Below are 20,060 nucleotides of genomic sequence, written 5' to 3' on the forward strand. Positions count from 1 at the left end.
ACTGGCATGCATTGTCAAAAAAGGACTTTAAATTTGTGCTCTAACCAGTTAGTGGTTTTACATAATACAGGTATACATTAAAAAAAATTACGTGCTATACTTTACTTTTAGTGGCCTCATGGCTCCACAGAATCTTGTCCAGCAGCTCTTCTCAATATATTCCAGACGCCTCCCTCTCCTTCGAAGGGCTCTTAGCTTGTCCTCAAGCTGTTGCAGTGTCCGCCTATCCCGAGTTGGTAGAGGCCGACCATCTTTGCACTAATGGGGGTTGTAAGGGGGAGAACAAAAGATGTAAATCTTGAAGTTTGAGTTTGTATTTTTCCATGGTTGTTTGTGTTCTTAATTCAAAGATATCCAGTATCTCATTTTAGCAGCTATGCCATTTAAAAAGGGTTCCACTCAGTGGTTTGTTTCTGTCCAGTATGTAATACCAGAAGCTTTGCTTCCCCCTGCTATTCCCCTCAGACAAGCCTTCTTTGCCCATGCTGGGGCTTGCTTTTAAAAAAATGGCGGGAAAAGGAACACAAAAGAGTGTGTATGTGCGTGCGAAAGATAAGTGTACTGTGGCCACATTGAATTATTTTCCCTGCTGCCAGGAAATGCTCTCTGTAATCAGACAATAGCATTGTTTTGCATGTAGGAAAAATCAATATTGTGTGGTCTCCACAATCAGAATCAGTACTTGGCTGACTCCGTATGGCAAGCATAAGGTGGGGGGGGGGGGGGGGCACAGCAATGGCTGTACTCTAATTTTGTACTATGCCACATCCTCATGGTCACCATTTTGTGCTATGCCATGCCCCCACAGCAGCAATTTAGCTCAATTTTTAGTTATTTGACACTCAATAAACATATTTATTATGTATTCTTGATTTATTATCATCAACCTTCTAATAAAAAATGATCACAAATACAATAAAGACGTGGGAGAGGGTGCAGGAAGTGGCGGAGCGGAAGAGGTATTTTACCATTTATCATGATATAAGTACCAGCACCACATTTAAAAAACAACAACAACAACCAGAAAAGCACTAATTCTACTCAATAAATCACTTGTTCTAGTAAGCATATGTGGAGAGATATTTTTCTGATCTAAGAGTATCAATCCAATTATAAAGTCTCAAAAATGTCCTCTCTGCAAGTGCCTCACTGAAAAGTGTGTGTGCTTAGTACTCATATTTTTAGAAGTGTGAAAATTATTGAAACTTGTAATACCACTGCCACAGTTAAATCAAAAGAACAGTATATAGCAGGAGAGGAGAGCTAATAGTTACCGTTATATACAACTGTGAAGATTCATTTTGGTTATTTCAATCTCACTAGATATACATTACAGTATATACTTTTTAAAAATTAACAACAACAACAATAATAATAAATATTTATACCCACCCTCCCCAGGCCGGGCCGGGCTCAGGGCGGCTAACACCAAATATGAATTACAATAAAACATAATAGAAGAAAAACCACCACCACCACCACCAAACAATTGAGGTAAGGTGAGGCGACCACCTCGGGCGGCAGGATGCACAGGGGCATCAGATCCCAATGGATATATTTATTCCCTCCTTGTTCCTGATGCAGACCTTCACTCACTCCTCCTTCTCTGGTGGGAAGGGGAAGGAAGGGGCACCATTTTGTGCTTTGCCTCAGGTGCCAAAATGTCTTGAGCCAGCTCTGCCCTCTACCCAATCTAAACATATATTTCTAAAGATTTTAAACTGCTCACATTGTTAAATATCAGAGCAGGGTACAGAAAGCAAAAGATAAGATACATATAAGAGAAAATACAGGTCAAGTCACAACAGTACAACACCTAATAAATGGATGAAAATTAAGAGAGCCTGTTTGACCAGAGAGCTAAAGCTGTTAAAAAGCAATATTTTAAGACAGAAACCCAACCAAACCTTTGATTTAATCCTTTGTATACTTTGCTCAACCTCTTCAATATCTTCAGTGTTTTCCAAGCGTTCATAACTAGCATTTCTTGTCCCCTTTATCAGGTTCAGAGGCAAAGCGGACATGCCATAAGCCTGGGGGGAGGAAATGCAAAGATGGTTTTAATTCTCAATTGTAAGTGATCACCTTGACACAAAACATTGATCAGTATCCTAGAACCAACACAGAAAGTAGTTGTTTTATTCATATTCTGCCCATCAGACCAATCTCAGCACGATATAATGAATATGGTATTGGACAACTAGTGGGTGCTTAGTTAGTCAAACAAATTATATACCTCTTAACTGCAACAATCTCTACCTCAATCATCTTAGAGATCAATGGAGGATGGAGGAGAAACTTAGCATTTGGAAGACAATTAACTATAGCTGGTATGAAAAACTGTAGCTACTTATTCAGACGTGCTGTAAATTTTGAGAAAGGAAGGTTACATGCTCAGCTGTAGTCCAATTTTAGAGGCTGAGGAACTTGGCAAGCAATAAAGCTGCAAAGGGATACAGTACAAGACTGGCAGTAGTCCATAAGAAAAATGGAAAATCTTATAAACAAAAAAAAGGAGACTGCAAAATTATAAAAAGCAATAAAAATGAGGACTCTGTACATCTAAGGAAAGGGGAGAAAATAAAAAAACTGGCAGTTTGACAAACATAGATAAAGTATACAAGTTTCTAGAGCAACAATTCTTTTTTTAAAAGTTGTAGGAGACGAGGAAGGAGAAATGAAAGACAGGAATGAGAGAATAGAAATTCCTTGTGGAATGGTTTGATCGTTTTCATATTTTTTTTTACTATATATAACAATAACACGAACAATAAAATCGGCAACATAAAAATTCAGTAGTCAGCAACGTAAAAATTCAGTACAACCTTCTGCTTATGAGAGCAAAGAAGTAGATAGGTAAATGGGTCTGTTGTGGGGTACAGGCAGGCAGTTGAGGTAATGAGCAGAAGAGAATAAAGGTCTTATCACTCTACACTGCTAGGGGTTTGTTCTCATTTGTTAGTTTATAAATGGCTAGTATCTCCATGAACACCTCATAAAATAGGTATAGATTCCAGAAGCGGACATGCTATTTTGGCACTTGTGCATCTACATAATCCTTATCAATAAAGGAAAGAGTCTTGCCAAGTTTTATGAAAGGAGTCTGCGGCTTTGTGGTTTCTTGATGTCCTCAAATGGTTTGTTAGTTCTTCCATAATAGTTAGGTTTTGGGGGTTTTAAAACTAAAGTTGGATGGTGAGTTTCCCAATGGTCAGTAATCGTGAGATAGTGCTGCCATCAACATTTCTTTAGAGGGAGCCTCTCTGTTGCCCCCCCGAGAAAATAGAAAGTAATGCCTATATTTTAAAAACTAATTATTTGTAACCCACCGTTAATTCCTATCTACATGCCACTTTTCAGCAAAAGCAACATCATTAAGACGTCGTTAAAAAATAAAAACTGTAAAAACAATTAGTTCACACCCCAGATAAAACAGAAACCACAGCATTATTCACTAAAAGCCTGGGCAAATAAGTTTTGAGCTGGCATACAGAGCTCAGTTGCCTAGCACCTATGTAACTATTTGTAGGGAATGTGTTCCACCACAGATAAAGCCTTGCTCTTAATCTTCCTCTAAAGAAGAATTTAAGAACTGGAGCAAAGGAATACCTAGTAATTTAGAAAGCACATAAAATAAAGCCTGTGAAATGGAAAGAAAATGTTTAATATACCCTTCCCACCCCCACCCCCCAAAAGACAGTAACCTATAAAGCAATTCCAGTTATGACAGGAAGGGGTGGAAGAATTAAATTGAAGCGCAGGTGTTTTGTTCAAGATGAGTGACATGACAGTATATAGGGAGGGGAGAAGCTAACTTATATTGGTCTTTAAAAAAGAAAATAACCATATATTTGAAAATACAGTATATTCCCAAGCATTAAAAAAATATAATACAGAAAGGATGAGTAAAAACAGACTATGAAGCTTATAATAATCTCAAGTATCTGAAGAAGTATGCATGCACATGAAAGCTTATACCAAGAACAAACTTAGTTGGTCTCTAAGGTGCTACTAGGAAATTTTAAAATATATTTTGACTGTGTCAGACCAACACGGCTACCTACCTGAATCAATAATCTCAAGGGTTATTCAAAATCTGTTAGCATTTGGTCACGAGTACAGTGGTACCTCGGGTTAAGTACTTAATTGGTTCCGGAGGTCCGTTCTTAACCTGAAACTGTTCTTAACCTGAAGCACCACTTTAGCTAATGGGACCTCCCGCTGCTGCCACGCCGCCGGAGCACGATTTCTGTTTTCAGCCTGAAGCAAAGTTCTTAATCTGAGGTACTATTTCTGGGTTAGCGGAGTCTGTAACCTGAAGCGTATGTAACCCGAGGTACCACTGTATGGGGCTTAATATTATTTAAGATGAGGTGGCAACAGGTTGCTTTTCCTCTTTAGACAAGAGAAAAGGCTTTGCTTCTTCAACTCTCAGAGCAGCCTGGTGGTGTTCCCATTTGCTGCAGAGTGGCCCCAAGAGCAGGATGCTATGTCATGATGTAGAATCATTCCCAAGAGATTATTTTCCATTTTGGTGCTGGTGGTGGAATATTGTAAGAGGTGAAACCCAACGATACCAGGTATTAATATCAGTCGAAAGTAGAGTGACAAAAATGTGTGAAAATAGGTTGCAGTTTGGGAGGGGGGTTAATAGCATTTCTAAATTATACTGAAGGGGAAAAACTTGGAACTGTTTATCAGACAGTAAAGATATACAGCCATAAACTGTACAACCCTCCAAGGGTAACTGAGGAATGGAGGCTGTTTATCCAGAAAGCAAAAGCTATAAAAATGCCAGAAGCAAAGATGGCATGTATGTGCACACACATTATTGAAAACTAAAAAAAGAGGAAACGGTGTAACAGAAATGAGATCATGGTGATAAATCCTGATACGAATTATGTAAGTAAATAACAATAAGGCACTGGGGCATTTCCCACTCAAAGAAAAATTTCTTTGGACTATCTCAAATTCTCAATTGACTCAAATTTTATCAGCCAATTGCATCTCCCTCTTTTCAGTTTCGTTTTTGAAAATAAATTTTCCACTTACCCAGGATCAACTGCACTGCTGTGGAAATTCAAAAAGAGATAAATGGCGTATCACAGCTGTATATGAGCTCCATTTTACCATCTATATCTTACAACAGTATTGCTCCTTGACTCCAGCTAAGCCTATTGAATTGGCAGAGTTTAAGGCCAAAATATAAGTAACTCCTTTACTCTCATACAAGCAGCATCCAACAAAACTGCCTTTATTCACGGAACAGCAGCTCTCCAGAGCCATACTCCCATAGCTTGTGAAATGCCAATTTCAAGCAGAATATTGCAAAAGGGATCTGGCCAAAACTATTGATCTTCTCCATCATCAGTTAAGCTAGGGCCTTAAAACTTTGCATGAGAAATTGGTAGTGATGGACAACCTGTTTTTTCAGGAAAACTTGAATACCATTTTCTCAAAGTCCGCCTTTCATCTAAAACTGGCTGCCCAAGATGCTTACAACAATTAAAAATCCATTATTAAGATAAAAAAAAAACAAGGACTAAGGAATATATGTGCATAAGGCTCTTTATGGCAGTCCATATTCCAGGCCTTGCCCTATGAAGAGGGGGCAGAAGGAGCTGAAGGGTAGACTCAGGCACTGGCTGAAAATAAACACGCCAACCTATGGAAGCAGCCCTTTCCTTGGCTTGGTCCCTTCCTCACAGAAGCTGGGCTGCAATCTCAGATGGAAAACCTCTGATTTAGAGCACAAGAAAATATACTGGCAGCCACCGCTTAGTTTTGATTAAAGGTGCAATGCTTGTGCTTTTTGTTCCAGTACTAGTAAATATCATAACCATTAAGTCCCAACAGCTACTAATAATGCCCATTTTCCAAATGTGTGGCAGTCACTGAAAGTGCCACTTGTTAATTAAACCTGTAACTTCAAGTACAATTACTGCTTGGCAATAACTGTTGTGTTTTGAAATGAATACAAACTATTTGTTAGGTTTTTTTAGAATGCATAACATGCAATTTTAGACTATATAAAGCACTAAACTGAACACAAAATACTTTCAAGATGCAATTCCTGCCCTGCAATATATTTACTGCCCACATCTGCCCTCTAGCGAAGCTGCACACAATACACAAGTAGCACAGGAAGGTGGTGAATAAAATCCCTGTTACATTGAAGTTGATGCAAGCTGTGTCCATTTTTTGAATATGTAAAGAGCGTTTCTAAATAGAAAATGCTGCCTTTTGTCTCTTAATCTCTTCAGTAGGAAAATGATTCCATTTCTGAATGGCTATAAGCTAACCTGTAGTGAAGACGACAATTCTCAAAAGGTGAGAACTATGCAGTCCATCATTTGCACATCTTCTCTATTAATTTTTTCTAGCAGAATGACAGCAAAAAAATGAAGGGGCTCAGCTTTCCTATGTAACAAATATGCACTAATGTGAACATTTAGAGGAAGGATCATTTGGATCATAAATTTAGCAAATGCATAAATAAAAAAGAAAGAGTACAGTACATAGAAAATAAGCCTTCCGAAATGTGGCAAGGCAGTTGATGCAGGGGGGAAACAGAACAGCCTTAGACAGCCCTGTATGAAGGAATTGCTCAATTCTGGCATGCTCGGCATAACAAAAAATATTTGCTGCTAAGAGAACTTGTTCCAAAGAATAGAAAGACATTTCACCTGTGCTTCTCTACCACATGTGTTGTGAAGGCAGTAGCAGAATCCAGACTTCCCTTGACTGTTATCTATTGTGTCTACCTTAAGGTTTCCTACCTTAAAAGTGTCTGTTCATGATCATGATACAACACACTGTGTTCATACACATTGACAGTCCCTACATCTTAACCAAGGACATTTTCTCAATACATGTCAGATTCCTTCAACAACAAAAATCTAAATCCTTCTCCATTGTTTTCCTTGGATCTCTGTGCCCTCCATTCCCCCCCCCCACTCTCCACAATGTATTTTCATTTAGACCACAAGCCTATGATCAGTTTCCGAAGTTATTTGTATTATCTTTTTCCTGATTAAATAATTATTAATTTAAGCAAATGTATTGCACGTTTTGGTAGCATAGTTGTGAACATGCACAGTATGATTAGAGCACAGGACAATAGTAGTAAAATAATGTATCTTGCTGTAGTCTACAGTCTCTCGTTTCCTCACATGGTACCACCAGCTCCTTGAGAGATCAGGCACTAGAAAGGATGGGAGGGGATTCTACCTGAATTTACACTGCTATACAGAAGAAATAATATAATGAGAATATGTTAAGAGTCCAAAGATCAAGTTCAGTTTAAGTAGAAGATATGCATTACGAAAGTCATACTAGTTTACTAGCAATATTATCCTATACTTGGCAGACAAAACATTCAATTACAGTGCAATTACACGCCCATGCCTGCCTATTGTATTTCTGTAGCCTTTCAGGGAGAAATATCAATTGAAAGAAACCCCACTAGATATTAGGGCATCCCCAGAGCTATGCAGAATGTACATGTCCTCCCCAAACTTAGTTTGCCCAAAAGGACAATGATACAATTTAATATTCTAATAATTTTAAACTATGCTGACATTTACAAAATGAATGATACATTTTGTAGAATAATTTAAGGCAAGTAAAGTATTGGCTATCACAAAGTTTTTGTGAACTAGTAATAACGGAAAAGGTCACTTAAAAGTTGCAGCCTACATATTCAAATGTATCTTTTGTATTTTTGCATCTTTTTAATCAGCACTGGAGTGCTTACCTACAGTGACATTTTCATAGAGATGCAAACATTATTAAATGTTTTGGAAAAACTAAAGCCACTTACATGTACCCTTCAAGAACAAAGAAGCAGGGGAAAGAATCAATCACGTTCATCACAGCAAAAGCTATACTGTTTTACCTTGACTTCAAATAGCAGCACAAAGCTGGTGAGAGGTTCACTACTAATACCCAAGGTTATCTAAAATCATTTAAATGCAGAATATATTTAAAGCAAGCAATGTTTGTGATACAGCTTCTAACAAAGGGTAACAGGTAGCCATGTTAGCCCATAAGAAGAAAAAGAAGCAAAATCCATATGATTTATTAGGACAAACAAAATGTCACAAAATATACAAGCTTTTGAGTTCTCCAGCAAACAAGGTATTAAAAAAGAGAAGAAAAACAAAGATTGTTTGTTGTCAAGCCATCTATGTCTGCATCTGCTCCCTCCTCCCACACTCTTAAGACTCTTGTATTTTAACCATCTGGCCTGTTGAAGAGTTCTGGAGTAACTGCAAGCTTGCACCCTACTTCATGACATTTTGGTTGGCCTAATTAGCCGATGGGGTTTCTAGCCAGCCCTTATTTATCATTTATGGTGAGGCTCCATGTTTAGAGGTGGTTAACGTGAGTACAAGTTAAGGGCAGATTTGTGGAGTGTCTACCCTTCCGTATCCCAAATATAAGGAAAATATTGCTACCGTTCAATCAAAATATGAGAGAGATTCAATTTTGGCTGTGAAAGAAATCAAAGTAACATATATCCTGTTAAACACTGCAATGAACAACACACCAGGCCAAGCAGTAAACGTTTTTTCTAAAAACGTTTACACTTGCACAGAGATTCCTTGCGAAGAATACAACCTAGCTCAACTGGATGGTTTGCTGGATTTCAGAAGTTTGCACAGGAAGGCCCCAAGCTTAACAGTGTTTCAAAATGGTCCCTTAAGATCACTCACATCTCATAAAGTGTTTTGAACAATAGCATAAAAGGCCTGCAAAATCAGACCAATGGTCCTCCTAGTCCAGCAATGTACACCTTAACTCTGACGGTAAGGAGACCACAAGAAAAAAATAATCTGTGTTCATAAATGAGGCTCAAAAACAAGCAAGCGAAACCTTTGCACACATAAGCCCTACCACCACAACCATTGAATGAACACACACACAAACAAACAAACAAACAAACAAACAAACAAACAGCAAACCGATAGGTGAGCACAAAGGCACCCTTCCCACACAGAAAAGCCACTTCTCAATAACGCAATCCCATGGCACTGGGGAGTTTTTGTGCTGTGTGTGTATTTATTAAACAATCATGTGGGTGGATCCAACTGCAGGGGTCTTACTTCCTCAGGTGGCGAATACATCAAATGAAAAATGCTTTTTAAACGCTAGGATTTTGTATGCATTCATGTGCTTACACACATTTTCTCCATAAAACTCTTAAAAGCGCTGCAAATGTAAGGCAGCATATGTTTATTTCCATCACACAGACAGGGAGTATGGTAGAACTGGAAGAAGCATAATTGCCACTCACCGATTGTATTTTGTTTTTGTTTTTTTAATAATGCAGCTTGCAGTGGACGTGTGCTGCTGGCCAATGAGACTGGTATAAAGTTCTCTAAATTGTTCTTTGCTTGACGAAGGAACAGTTACCAGAATAAACTGTTTATATAAGTATTAAAAGATTACTTTGTGAAACAGAGCTTGCTATAGTGAAAGCTTTTAATCAGTAAAGACTTTGGCCAAGATGCTGAGAAGGTCAATATTCAGAATACAGAGATCTATAACCGTAATCCCACTTCATACCCTCAGCTCTGACACATTGACTTAGGGATGGCATCAAAATTCTGCTGACTATAGTGTTGAGTCAGGAAGACATCACATCTGCACAATTCATTTTAAAACCTTTCTCTGCCAAGGTACTAACTTTTGAGAAACTGCAACCATAGTTTACTACCATTTTAAGGCAAGGAACAAAACTTATTCACACATGAACATATATATTTAGAAGAATTTAGATCATTCTTTTATCATCTATCACCGTTTCTGTCATCTAGAAACTCTAAAACAAGAGTTTACTATTTAACAGATTATAATCTCCACAAAATTCTTAGGTTCATCAATACTTCTGACAGGAATCGTAAAGCTCAATCATGCTCAACTAAATCAGGCTTCATGGTAAAAAGCTGCCACTATGCACAATGTTAAGAAAAGTGTTTTAAACAGTTTTGAAAGGGAAAGTATTTAATGGGGGGGGGGTTCCAGAGTCTAGACATTTTCTTTTGAAGGCTAAAGCATAATAGAGACACGAACTAAACTCGAAAACATTTACCTGCAACTCAACTATTCCAAGTCACATTTGTTACTCCAACACAACTGAAAGCATTGGCTTTCAGTATAGATTAAGGTCTGCGAAAAGACTTCCAAGTTGTTGCAGCTGAAGCAAACCTCAAAATGAACACAAGACAAAAAGATGAATACTTACTGTATATGTAACAGCTGCCACCATTCCAATAAGGGTCAAAGAACTTATAGAGAAGGATAAGGCTGCCAAACCATCTGTAAGACAAATGGGAAATGCTTTGCTGAAATTCACATTAAGGAACATTTGTTCCCTCCCCCCCCCCCCCCTTTTTCACTGTGTGTGTCATCTTTAAACGTAAAGGACCCCTGACAGTTGAGTCCAGTCGCAAACAACTCTGGGGTTGCGGTGCTCATCTCGCTCTACTGGCCAAGGGAGCCGACGCTTGTCCACAGACAGTTTTTCCGGCTCATGTGGCCAGCATGACTAAGCCGCTTCTGGCGAAACCAGAGCAGTGCACGGAAACGCCGTTTACCTTCCCGCCAGAGCGGTACCTATTTATCTACTTGCACTTTGACATGCTTTTGAACTGGTAGGTGGGCAGGAGCTGGGACCGAGCAACGGGAGCTCACCCCATCGAGGGGATTTGAACCGCCGACCTTCCGATCGGCAAGCCCAAGGCTGTGTGGTTTACACTACAGCGCCACCCGCGTCCCTAGGAAACAGCATAAACAGATATAGAAACATATGCACAGATCAAAAATAAAATTTCAGCTGCAAGGTTATTCTAGACACAGGACTTACAATATAAATGCTTTTACCATCGTCCAACACAATGGAATGACAGCCTAAGTAAGCAAAACGAAGAGTACACCGTCATGACGTTAAGAGTTTAGAAAATCAATGTCAGCAGTTGTTTCTGGCTGCAGGTTTTTGCCTTAAAATTTGGCATTCCCTGCATCTAGCCTTTCTGGGGTCATGAATGTGGTCCATGTGGGCACAGTGAAAAAGTGACCAATGGGGATAGTGCCCAGGACACTCTCAACATTCCAAACATGTAACTCCTTGGAGCAACACTATAACTTACAAGATTCTTAAAGATGAATGGAATAGTCCAATGAAAACTTAATGTCTTATTTGGAGTAAGGTTATACAAAATTATTCACTTCTTAGGTCTCTAACTTACGGCTGCTTCCAAGCTCTTCAAACAAAAGTTTCACTTTCTCCCATTCCGTTGTATTTTTTTGGTTAGGAATATTCAATGGAACAAAGGCTCTAACAAGGAGGAAAAAATAAAAATGTTATTCTCTGATAGTTACTTTGCAAAATACACTACATCAAGAATACAAATGGTCTTTACAATACTAGGATGGTGACAGGGCTGATCCACATTACCATGGAAATTTTTACAGCCTTCTGCACTACATTTCGGTGTTCCTAACAAAAATGGTTTGAAAAGATTAACTCCATATTGATTTCACAATATCTGGTGACCAAAGCAGAGGTTTCTGAAAAGCCAGTCAAATACAGAGAGAGTGAACATTTCAGAACATCAACTATTTATTGAAACTGAGCTTTGCTACAGTTTGTGACAAATACAAAGAGATACTCAACTAATGCTTACTAAGAGGAAACCTTCTGAAATCATTAATTTAAGTTACTTGTGCACACTAATTTCAATGAGTGAGAACGGCCAACATTGGCTATCAACTAAAAACACTTAAAAAGACTATGAAGACCAAACCCTTCCCAATAACCCCCCTCCCAAGCTTTGAAGGCATTCCTAAATTAAATACAGAAAACAATCTACAAAGCTAAAATGAGGGAATTTTATGTCAAAGAAGGATGCACACATCTGCGTGGCACTGAAAGCAAGCATTTTAGCTGACAAACAACAGCTGCGCCACCAACACCCACAGACTTTACAATAATGAGCTGCTACTGCTAGCGAGGGAGCCTAACTTTGTCCCAGCACACTTCAATCTAAGTGGCGGTACAGGGATGAGGAGAGTTTAACTATTTTAACAATATTGGAAAAGTAGCTGATGCAGCACAATGGACACTGTTACTGGAGTTCTTGAGAATACCTAGCATGCTAGAAGAATTACTGCATCCAGTGATAACCAGCAGCATCAGTTGCCTTCCCTTGAAACACTGATTGATTGGATGCTCATGATCTTGGCTCATTAAAACGAAATATGAGCCTTTGACCACCATGTAGCCTCGTCGCAAAAGCAAGAAAACAAACCAGGAGGTCTTCCCTTAACCAAAGCTTTCCATGTCAACTGAACCGGGGGGGGGGGGGCGGGGAACCAGCTTCAGAACAAGACAGGAACTTAAACCATTGGAGGTAGCTTAATATCCAAAGCCAGGCAGGACTCAAATTCTTCTAAGATCCCTACTGTCAAGGGTGATGATTAAAAATCATTGAGATTAGTAAATGGAGGAGAGAGAAAAGAAAAACCCTGCTCACCATTCTCTTTATGATGAGAGTACATTTCCTTTTCCATGACAGCATGAAAAGCCGTCTCGCCTCCAAGCTCAGGAAGGGGGCAGAACCTCGTCCATGCCATGACATTAAGCATAAGGTTGGTAAGCTGCAGACTACCTGCTGAACTTTGAAATAGGCAGCACCAACTTACTGCTGCACTTCGGACGTGCTTTAAACATCTCAAAAGTTCAGTGTGAACAGATTCATGCCACTAAGGGAGGAGCAAGGTCTGGAAAGCAGAGATTTTGGCTGGCTACCAAGACCAAACAACCTTGGTAAATTCCTGAGCAAGACATGGTATTTTAGATACTGCTTGTATTAGGAGGGGAGAAATAGACACACAAATACATGGATGGAATATGCATTAAAAATATTTAAAAGTTTCGTAAGAGGGATGAAGTGCAAGTTCAAAGCTGAAAGAGAAGCAGCAGAGAGCACATATAAGAAACAAGAAATTTGGAGAAACAAAGAGACAGAGCATGAGACATAGATTAGGGAAGAGATAAGAGGCAAGATTATAAAGAGCTTTAAAATGAGAATTGGTTAAATACAGATTTATGGGGGCTGATATATGAGAGGCAGGTGGTGGTCATTTCAGCAAGCTTGAAAACTACAACATCTTGTGGTATTAGAATGCAGAAACATAACCACTTACCCAATTAGTAGAAGAGCAGAACAAACCAGAAGAAATCCTAGAGTATACTTGACTGCAATTTTAACCTGCTGTAAAATTAGAACAAAAAGTAAGAATATGTAGAAACTAACAATATCTTCAAGCTAATTCTGCCTACTGCATCTGTCTGGATGCCCCACAAAACAGATTTTTTGAAAATTTATATTGAAAATTTAAAAAATTCTCAAGGATCTTGATTTCTTCCTGTATATCATTAAATTAAGGTTAATTATGAACTTTTATAAGCTCTGCAGTTCAAGGACAAGATTCAACTAATGGGTCCCACCAGCTTCTGCTTGCACATTGGGGTTTTCCTCTCCTCCTCCTCCCACCCACTGCCCAAAACTGTCTCTGGAGGGGTTGGGAGAACCCCTGGAACAGCACACGGAGGAGGGGGGAATTGTTTCCTCTGGAAAGCCAAAATGCTTTCCTGACAGAACAGTAAGAAAAGTGTGACTTTGAATGTCCAATATGCATTAGGCATGCTGTTTCATGCAGCAAGCACATCAAATGGTACCAATCTTCGCTGCCACTATTTCAGCACAGTTTCTTTAAAAATGAGTAATCTGCACTGCAAATATCTACTACATAACAATGGAAAATGAAGAAAGAAAGCTCATTACTGGAAGAGCCTTCTGGATATTTTCCATTAAAATGAAAATGAAAGTTTCCACAGTATTTAGGTTCTCATCAATAAAAGAGGATTATATTTTACTTCCAGCTGTTAATTCCTGTTTTCTTGCTTAAGACAATATATAGTTTCTTTAAACTAGAATCTCTCTGTCCCCACCATTTAAATAGGGATGTTTTGGTCCCATTTACTTTTTGGCGCCACAAAGGCACTGTTGTCAAGTCAAAGAGGAGAAAAACACAATATTATTTAATGCAATAAATTATTCTCACCCTTTAAACTGATTAAATACATTCACATGTAGCTTCTAGAGAAGCACATAAACAGGTCACTCTGTGGTGGCCAAAACTGCTTTCTGTAGAAATAATTTTTGAAAGCACTTTATCAATGAAAAATTTACTGCATTAATTACTATCCTGCCTCAAAAGTCACGATCGCCAAGCATTTTATAGAAGTACTGTGGTTACTGCTGCATCTATTCACAAACAGACTTCATGAGCATTTATATACACACAAGTCAATCTCCCTTCACTGACTGTGTTTAGACATGATACTAAACCATTGTTAAACATAATGTAAGAAGAGTCTTGTTGGGTCAAACCAAAGATGTATCTAGTTCAGCAGTCTGTTCTCACAATAACCAACCAGATGCCTGTGGGTAGTCCATAAACAGGACCTGAGTGCAATAGCACTCTCCTTCTTGCATTCCCTAGCAACCTATTACAAGGTGTTGAGATGGTGACCATCTCAACACCTTGAAATAGCAAATGCCACGCAGTACATTTTTGCTTCATTTTCCAATACTGCACAGGAGAGAAACAGCAGGTCTAAGCAACCAATCTAAAACTATCTGCTGTGCAGTTGTACTTCCTTTTGCCTGTACTGAATTTTCAGATATTAAAATTCACTGTATTTTGAACCAGCTAGAGTTCACATACCCTCTTCCTCTGGCATGGCTGCAAGGAGATTAGAAACGTTCTCTTTCATTTTAGTTTAGCGTGTCACTTAAATTCTAAGCTGTGGTTAATCTTAACAATGGTCAGCTGAAAACAACCAACTTCATACACTATGTGTTAAGGGTTTACAATGGGAGTTCTCAAAAAGCCAGCACATTTCTTAGCTCAGGATCTACCTGGTGAGCCTCTAAGTAGGTTAACTGACAGATTAAGTCAATACAATTCCCAGTACTGGCTTCAAGCATCAGCACTGTATTTTACTTTTAACACTGGACAGCATTTAATAAGATTTTTTTTCAGCTGTCAGTAGAATAAACCAGAACCTCTTTATTCACTAGATGTCCAAGTCAAGCAATCAGAAGTCCTATAATCATCTTACTGAGCATGTGTTGCCATCATCTTCATCCTTCTCCTCGTAGTAGAAGTAGACAAAGGGGATCCATAAGAACACACAAAATAATATGATGGAATAGAGTGCTAGAAGTGAAAGGATGGAAAAATAATCATTCTCCCCAAAAATGATGTTAAAGGAACATGTTAACACACTTCAAACTCTCATTTACTACTACAATATTGGTCTACTGAGGCAATACACTATATATTATATTGCAAGTTATATGAAACCCGAAGGACAAAGTACTGAAAGAAAATCTTAGAGCCGATTGCCATCTTTGCGACATCAACAAAATTAAACATCTGCCGTTTAGCAGGGCTGAGCTTGTTATGTTCAATACAACTATGGTTACTGAAAAAGCTTCCCAACTCAAGTAAGCCTACGAAACTAGCCTTCACAGCTTGAGGTATATGCCACATGTGAATGTATGCTTTACATATTATATGTGCTTCATCTCATGTGCTTTATTGTCTATGCTTGGTTGCTAAAACTTCTTTGCTTGTTTTTTTGGCTGTAGCCTGGTTGACCAATTAAAATTTGCTGATGATTGACAAAAGCATGTGACTGATCTTATCATAGTTTTAATATATATATTGTTGGTGCCTCATTTGCTTTCCAGGCTCACGTGGGCAAGAGGTAGCAACCCCTGTTCCGAGGAGCTTAGTATGAATTTAAATGGAAAGGTAAAGGGTTGGGAAACAGTGGAAAAAAGTCAAGAGTAACAAGCAAACACTGACAAACTTGGGTCAATCCCATTTTCAAGTGTTTTATGTCACAATAGCTATGGGCAGGAAGCCTTTATCATTTGTTCTCAGACCAAAATCATATTTTATATCTTCCCTTACTGTGTCACTATTTTGTACAAAAATTGCCAGAACTAAAAATTCAGGAATGGTAGAAAATAATTCTTTACTATAACTGTCAGTACTAAACAGAAAGAGCCCTATAACTAGTACTTACTGCCACAGTCCTTTTATGCTATCAGCAAGAAACAAGAATGGTGAATTTACTCCAGAAAAGATATGTACAAATCATACAGTCAAAAGGGATCTCTTCCTTACGTTTTCTTATTGAAAAATTGCAAGTTACAAAAACAAGACTTCAGCCCAATCTTCGGCAAGTATAAAACTTTGTCACAGTGCGTTTTTTAAAGATAAACATTGGTGAGCAAACAAGAAATCCTAATGTGGTTCATACATGGAAGAAAACATGCTTTTCTCTGCGGTCATTTTGGCTCACCTCTACCAAAATCTCTCCCCAAAATACGCATCGAAATCACATTATCAAAGATCCTTCAGTGACCATGTGACTACCAGTGTCATCTTCTATTCTCAAAGCATCCCATCCTTCTACTTTTATTTCCAGGCAAATACATCCATCTTTCAGCAAGAGGAATGACAACATACTTCCTAATATCCTATCACAGCCTACAGGCTGCAAAATGGCTTGCCAACACTTTCTTGATCTGTTAACACACCCACAGGCAACCTTAGACTAAAACTGAATCAAGAAAGATCAAACGACTGACCAGTATGCAGTCTTTAATAAAAAGTCCTGCAGACTCATCTAAACATCAAAATGTTTTATTTAAAGATTACAGAGGAAACTGTCCACAAAAGTGGTCAGGCTACAGTGTCCAAATAAAAAAATTGTGTGATATTCTGGGTATTTTTTTCTACCTTGGGTGGGGGGAGAGAGATTTGCTTTCAGCTTTATCTATGATAGGAACTATTTGGTTTGATTTACATTTAGTACCATTTATACCTTTGTACATTTTGGTAGCCATTTTGTGAAGTCATGGTTCCGCTCATACAGAATGCCTGGGCACCTGGTGCCTACCTCATTAATCTGACACATTTAGAATTGCTTTCTATTTATACTTAAATCATTAGCTCCATCTGGAGGTTGGTCTGTGCAACAGCATCAAGCCTACAGACTACAAAATATTTCCCTCAAGATGGGGACACTTAACTTTATTATCTAAAATAAAAGTGTGTGTGATAATGCTTCTAGAGTAGGAAATATACGGCTTTCTTGAAGCAGCTTCAAGTACTCACTAGAAACTTAGTTTTATTTCCCTTACTTGTATTCCATTATTTCAATAGCTTAAAAGCCTCAAGAGTCAGCACTTTAGAGTCTCAAATGAATAGGCTTTCCACAAGAGTTTCACATTACCAGTGACTAAAGGTGGCTGAGTACTTTACATTTTTAGCCTATTAGCTTTATGCTAGATACATTAAGTATTACACTGGAAAATTAGGAAGGCTTCTCCTACTAATCCACAGGTCACGCTTCTGTCTGGAGACATGCAACACATTATCTGTACAGCTATGGCTCTGACAGATCATGCAGCACACACAAGCCATTTCCCAGGTATACAAGCTTCAGCAGTGAAAATATTTTCAAGTTTAGAGAAAACAGCTTTGTTAAGAATGGCAAAAGACTACGGTTCTGAATTTATCCTGCTAGGAGGGGGAATCTAGAATGGAAAAAAGATTACCTCTGTTGGGGAAATCAATCGATCGATCAATTGATTGATTATATTAGACTTGCATACCACCCTTCATCATAAGATCTCAGGGTGGTTTACAAGATAAAAATACAAGGTAAAAGCATAAATAAACAGTTAAAACAAAAACAACAACACAGTAAGAAGGGAAGCCTCTTAACTTCCATCTGAAGAATGTTATGGTTAACCTTATTGCATCATTTACTCCTGTAAGTAAAAAACTGTTGTGCCATGTTATGCTTAAGCTGAAAGGTGAATAGAATTTAGGTAAGACATCCTTTTCCAACAATAACCAGCTACTGACATGTAATGAATTCATAGTACAGCAGAATAATATTTTTTCTTCATGTTCAGGAAGGGAACCACAGTTCTTTCATCATGCTCCCATAAAGAAACCCTATCAAAGTCACATTATGCAAACTGGAACATGTCTTTCGTTGAAGAATTCTCCCCTTACTGTGGGATGTCATTTCCTTAACTAGAAAGGGGTATTTTTAATAAATTCTTCTCCTAGCAGGGGACCAAAATGCAGACATCTGCAAAGCGAGGCCAAGATTAAATCAAGGATGCTGATATCCAGAAGCAACTCTACTAAACTATTTGGCAGCATATGAGCAAGCATCCTGCTGAGCACATGTTAGAATGAAATAACAATGTTTGAAAATATTTTTCTACATTCTATAATTTAACATGCCATCAGCTTTTTCTGAACTTTAGTAAAAGTAACACAAAATAATATCTCATTGCAAGCTACTACTTGGGAGGTTAATATGCCATTTCAGAAATTTTAACCAAATGACGTTAAGACTGCTATCTAAGGAAAGAGATAATTTGAATACTGCACATCAGAGACAGTTGATGTGGTGTCCTCCATATTAATGGACTACAAGTTCCATCACCCCTGACCACTGGCTATGCTGGCTTGGATTGCTGGGAGCCGGGAGCCCAACAACATCTAGAGAGCACCACTATGGCAACCTCTGATGTAACTTTTCTGCCTTTCCTAAATAATACCATATGGCAGCCCAATGCACTACAATTCTGAAACTAAGAGGAGAGAGAAGACACGAGTGGCAGAATGTTATGTATAAAGAATCAAGTTCAATATCTGTCATTTTCAGCTAAAGATCTCAGGAAGCAAGGCCTCTCAAGATCTTTTAATGAGATACTGGAAGTCTTGAAGAAAGTCAGTGTTTAACGTTCTAAATTTTATGAATAATTGATCTGATTAAGGGACCAATCAGAACTCCCAATGCATGTTTCTAGAAGCGGGTTAGGAGGCCAACAGAAATACATACATACATAATTTTATTTGTATGCTGCATTTCCATAGTTAAAACCATATTCAAGGTTGCCTACAACACGGGGGAAAGAACCCTTAATTACAAACATAACAAAATCTGACATAAACAAAACACGTAGTATCAAACAGTACACAACTAAATAAATCATAATAAGATCTAAAATTAATATACAAAAAATTAATATCAATAACAGCAACACCCCCCCACCGCCAAAAAAACCCCACACCCATAAACAATACCCCAACCCTGTCCACAGGCCTCCACAGGGGCTCGGCTGCCACAGAGGAAACAAGGAAACAAGGTGTTTCAGGGAGTATGGTAGCGTTGGTTCAGTCAAGGATCTGCTGGATCCTAGGCCATTAAAGTTCCAATAAAGGAGTTCAACATGGGCTCTTCTGCTACACCAGATGGATCAGGAGAAAACAAGAACGAACTGCCTCCCTTCTGCCCTGGCCAGAATTAAGTTTCGGATGGAGTGATTGGCCATATGCAAAGCAATCCTATTACATCCTCTGTTGATGTTATGTTCCTCTGAACCTATTCAAAGCCTTTAGTATAGCACTGATCTGCACTATCATTGTATAATTTTGTACCAAATACAACTTGCCACATTTCAGTCATTGCTTTTCTTCTGAATTTGTGCACTGAGCAGAGCATGCTATCACTGCTACACCAATATGAATGGAACTGTTTCATTAGAATAGTTTCTTTATTAACTATGCTGGATCCACGGATCTCACTTTTATAGTACAGGGAGACAACTTCCTGTGATTTCACTTGTAGCATCTGAAATCTGTTGATACCTCCAGAATGGTAGGAGAGGTGACACAGAAAGCTGGAGAGGTAAGGGGCAAAATCACTGCAAATTGTTTCTCCTATTCCAAGAGTGGAAGCCTCTAGGGATCACAGCCCCTTTGGCTAATAGAAGACCTTTAGAGAACAAAAGCACTCCTGTTCACAAGATAGCCAGAAAAAAATAATGTGAAGTAGCAGAACATAGCAAGAACCACAATTTAAAATTAAAAACTAGTATACA

General features: G+C 38.5%; 1 protein-coding gene across 1 annotated transcript in view; it reads right to left on the reverse strand.

Annotated features, from left to right (window-relative positions):
* The window catches only part of LMBRD1 (LMBR1 domain containing 1), a 45,716-nt gene that overhangs the window by 17,968 nt on the left and 7,688 nt on the right, over positions 1-20,060 (reverse strand). The window contains exons 4-9 of the mRNA XM_080998012.1: positions 15,197-15,294; positions 13,213-13,280; positions 11,253-11,341; positions 10,250-10,323; positions 1,908-2,033; positions 106-258 (exon numbers count right to left, since the gene is read on the reverse strand). Of these exons, the coding sequence (XP_080854138.1) occupies positions 106-258; positions 1,908-2,033; positions 10,250-10,323; positions 11,253-11,341; positions 13,213-13,280; positions 15,197-15,294 (608 nt within the window). The remainder of the gene's footprint in view (positions 1-105; positions 259-1,907; positions 2,034-10,249; positions 10,324-11,252; positions 11,342-13,212; positions 13,281-15,196; positions 15,295-20,060) is intronic.

The sequence above is a fragment of the Podarcis pityusensis genome (assembly GCF_964106645.2).
Source record: "Podarcis pityusensis genome assembly, chromosome: 3".
Classification (NCBI taxonomy): Eukaryota; Metazoa; Chordata; class Lepidosauria; order Squamata; family Lacertidae; genus Podarcis; species Podarcis pityusensis.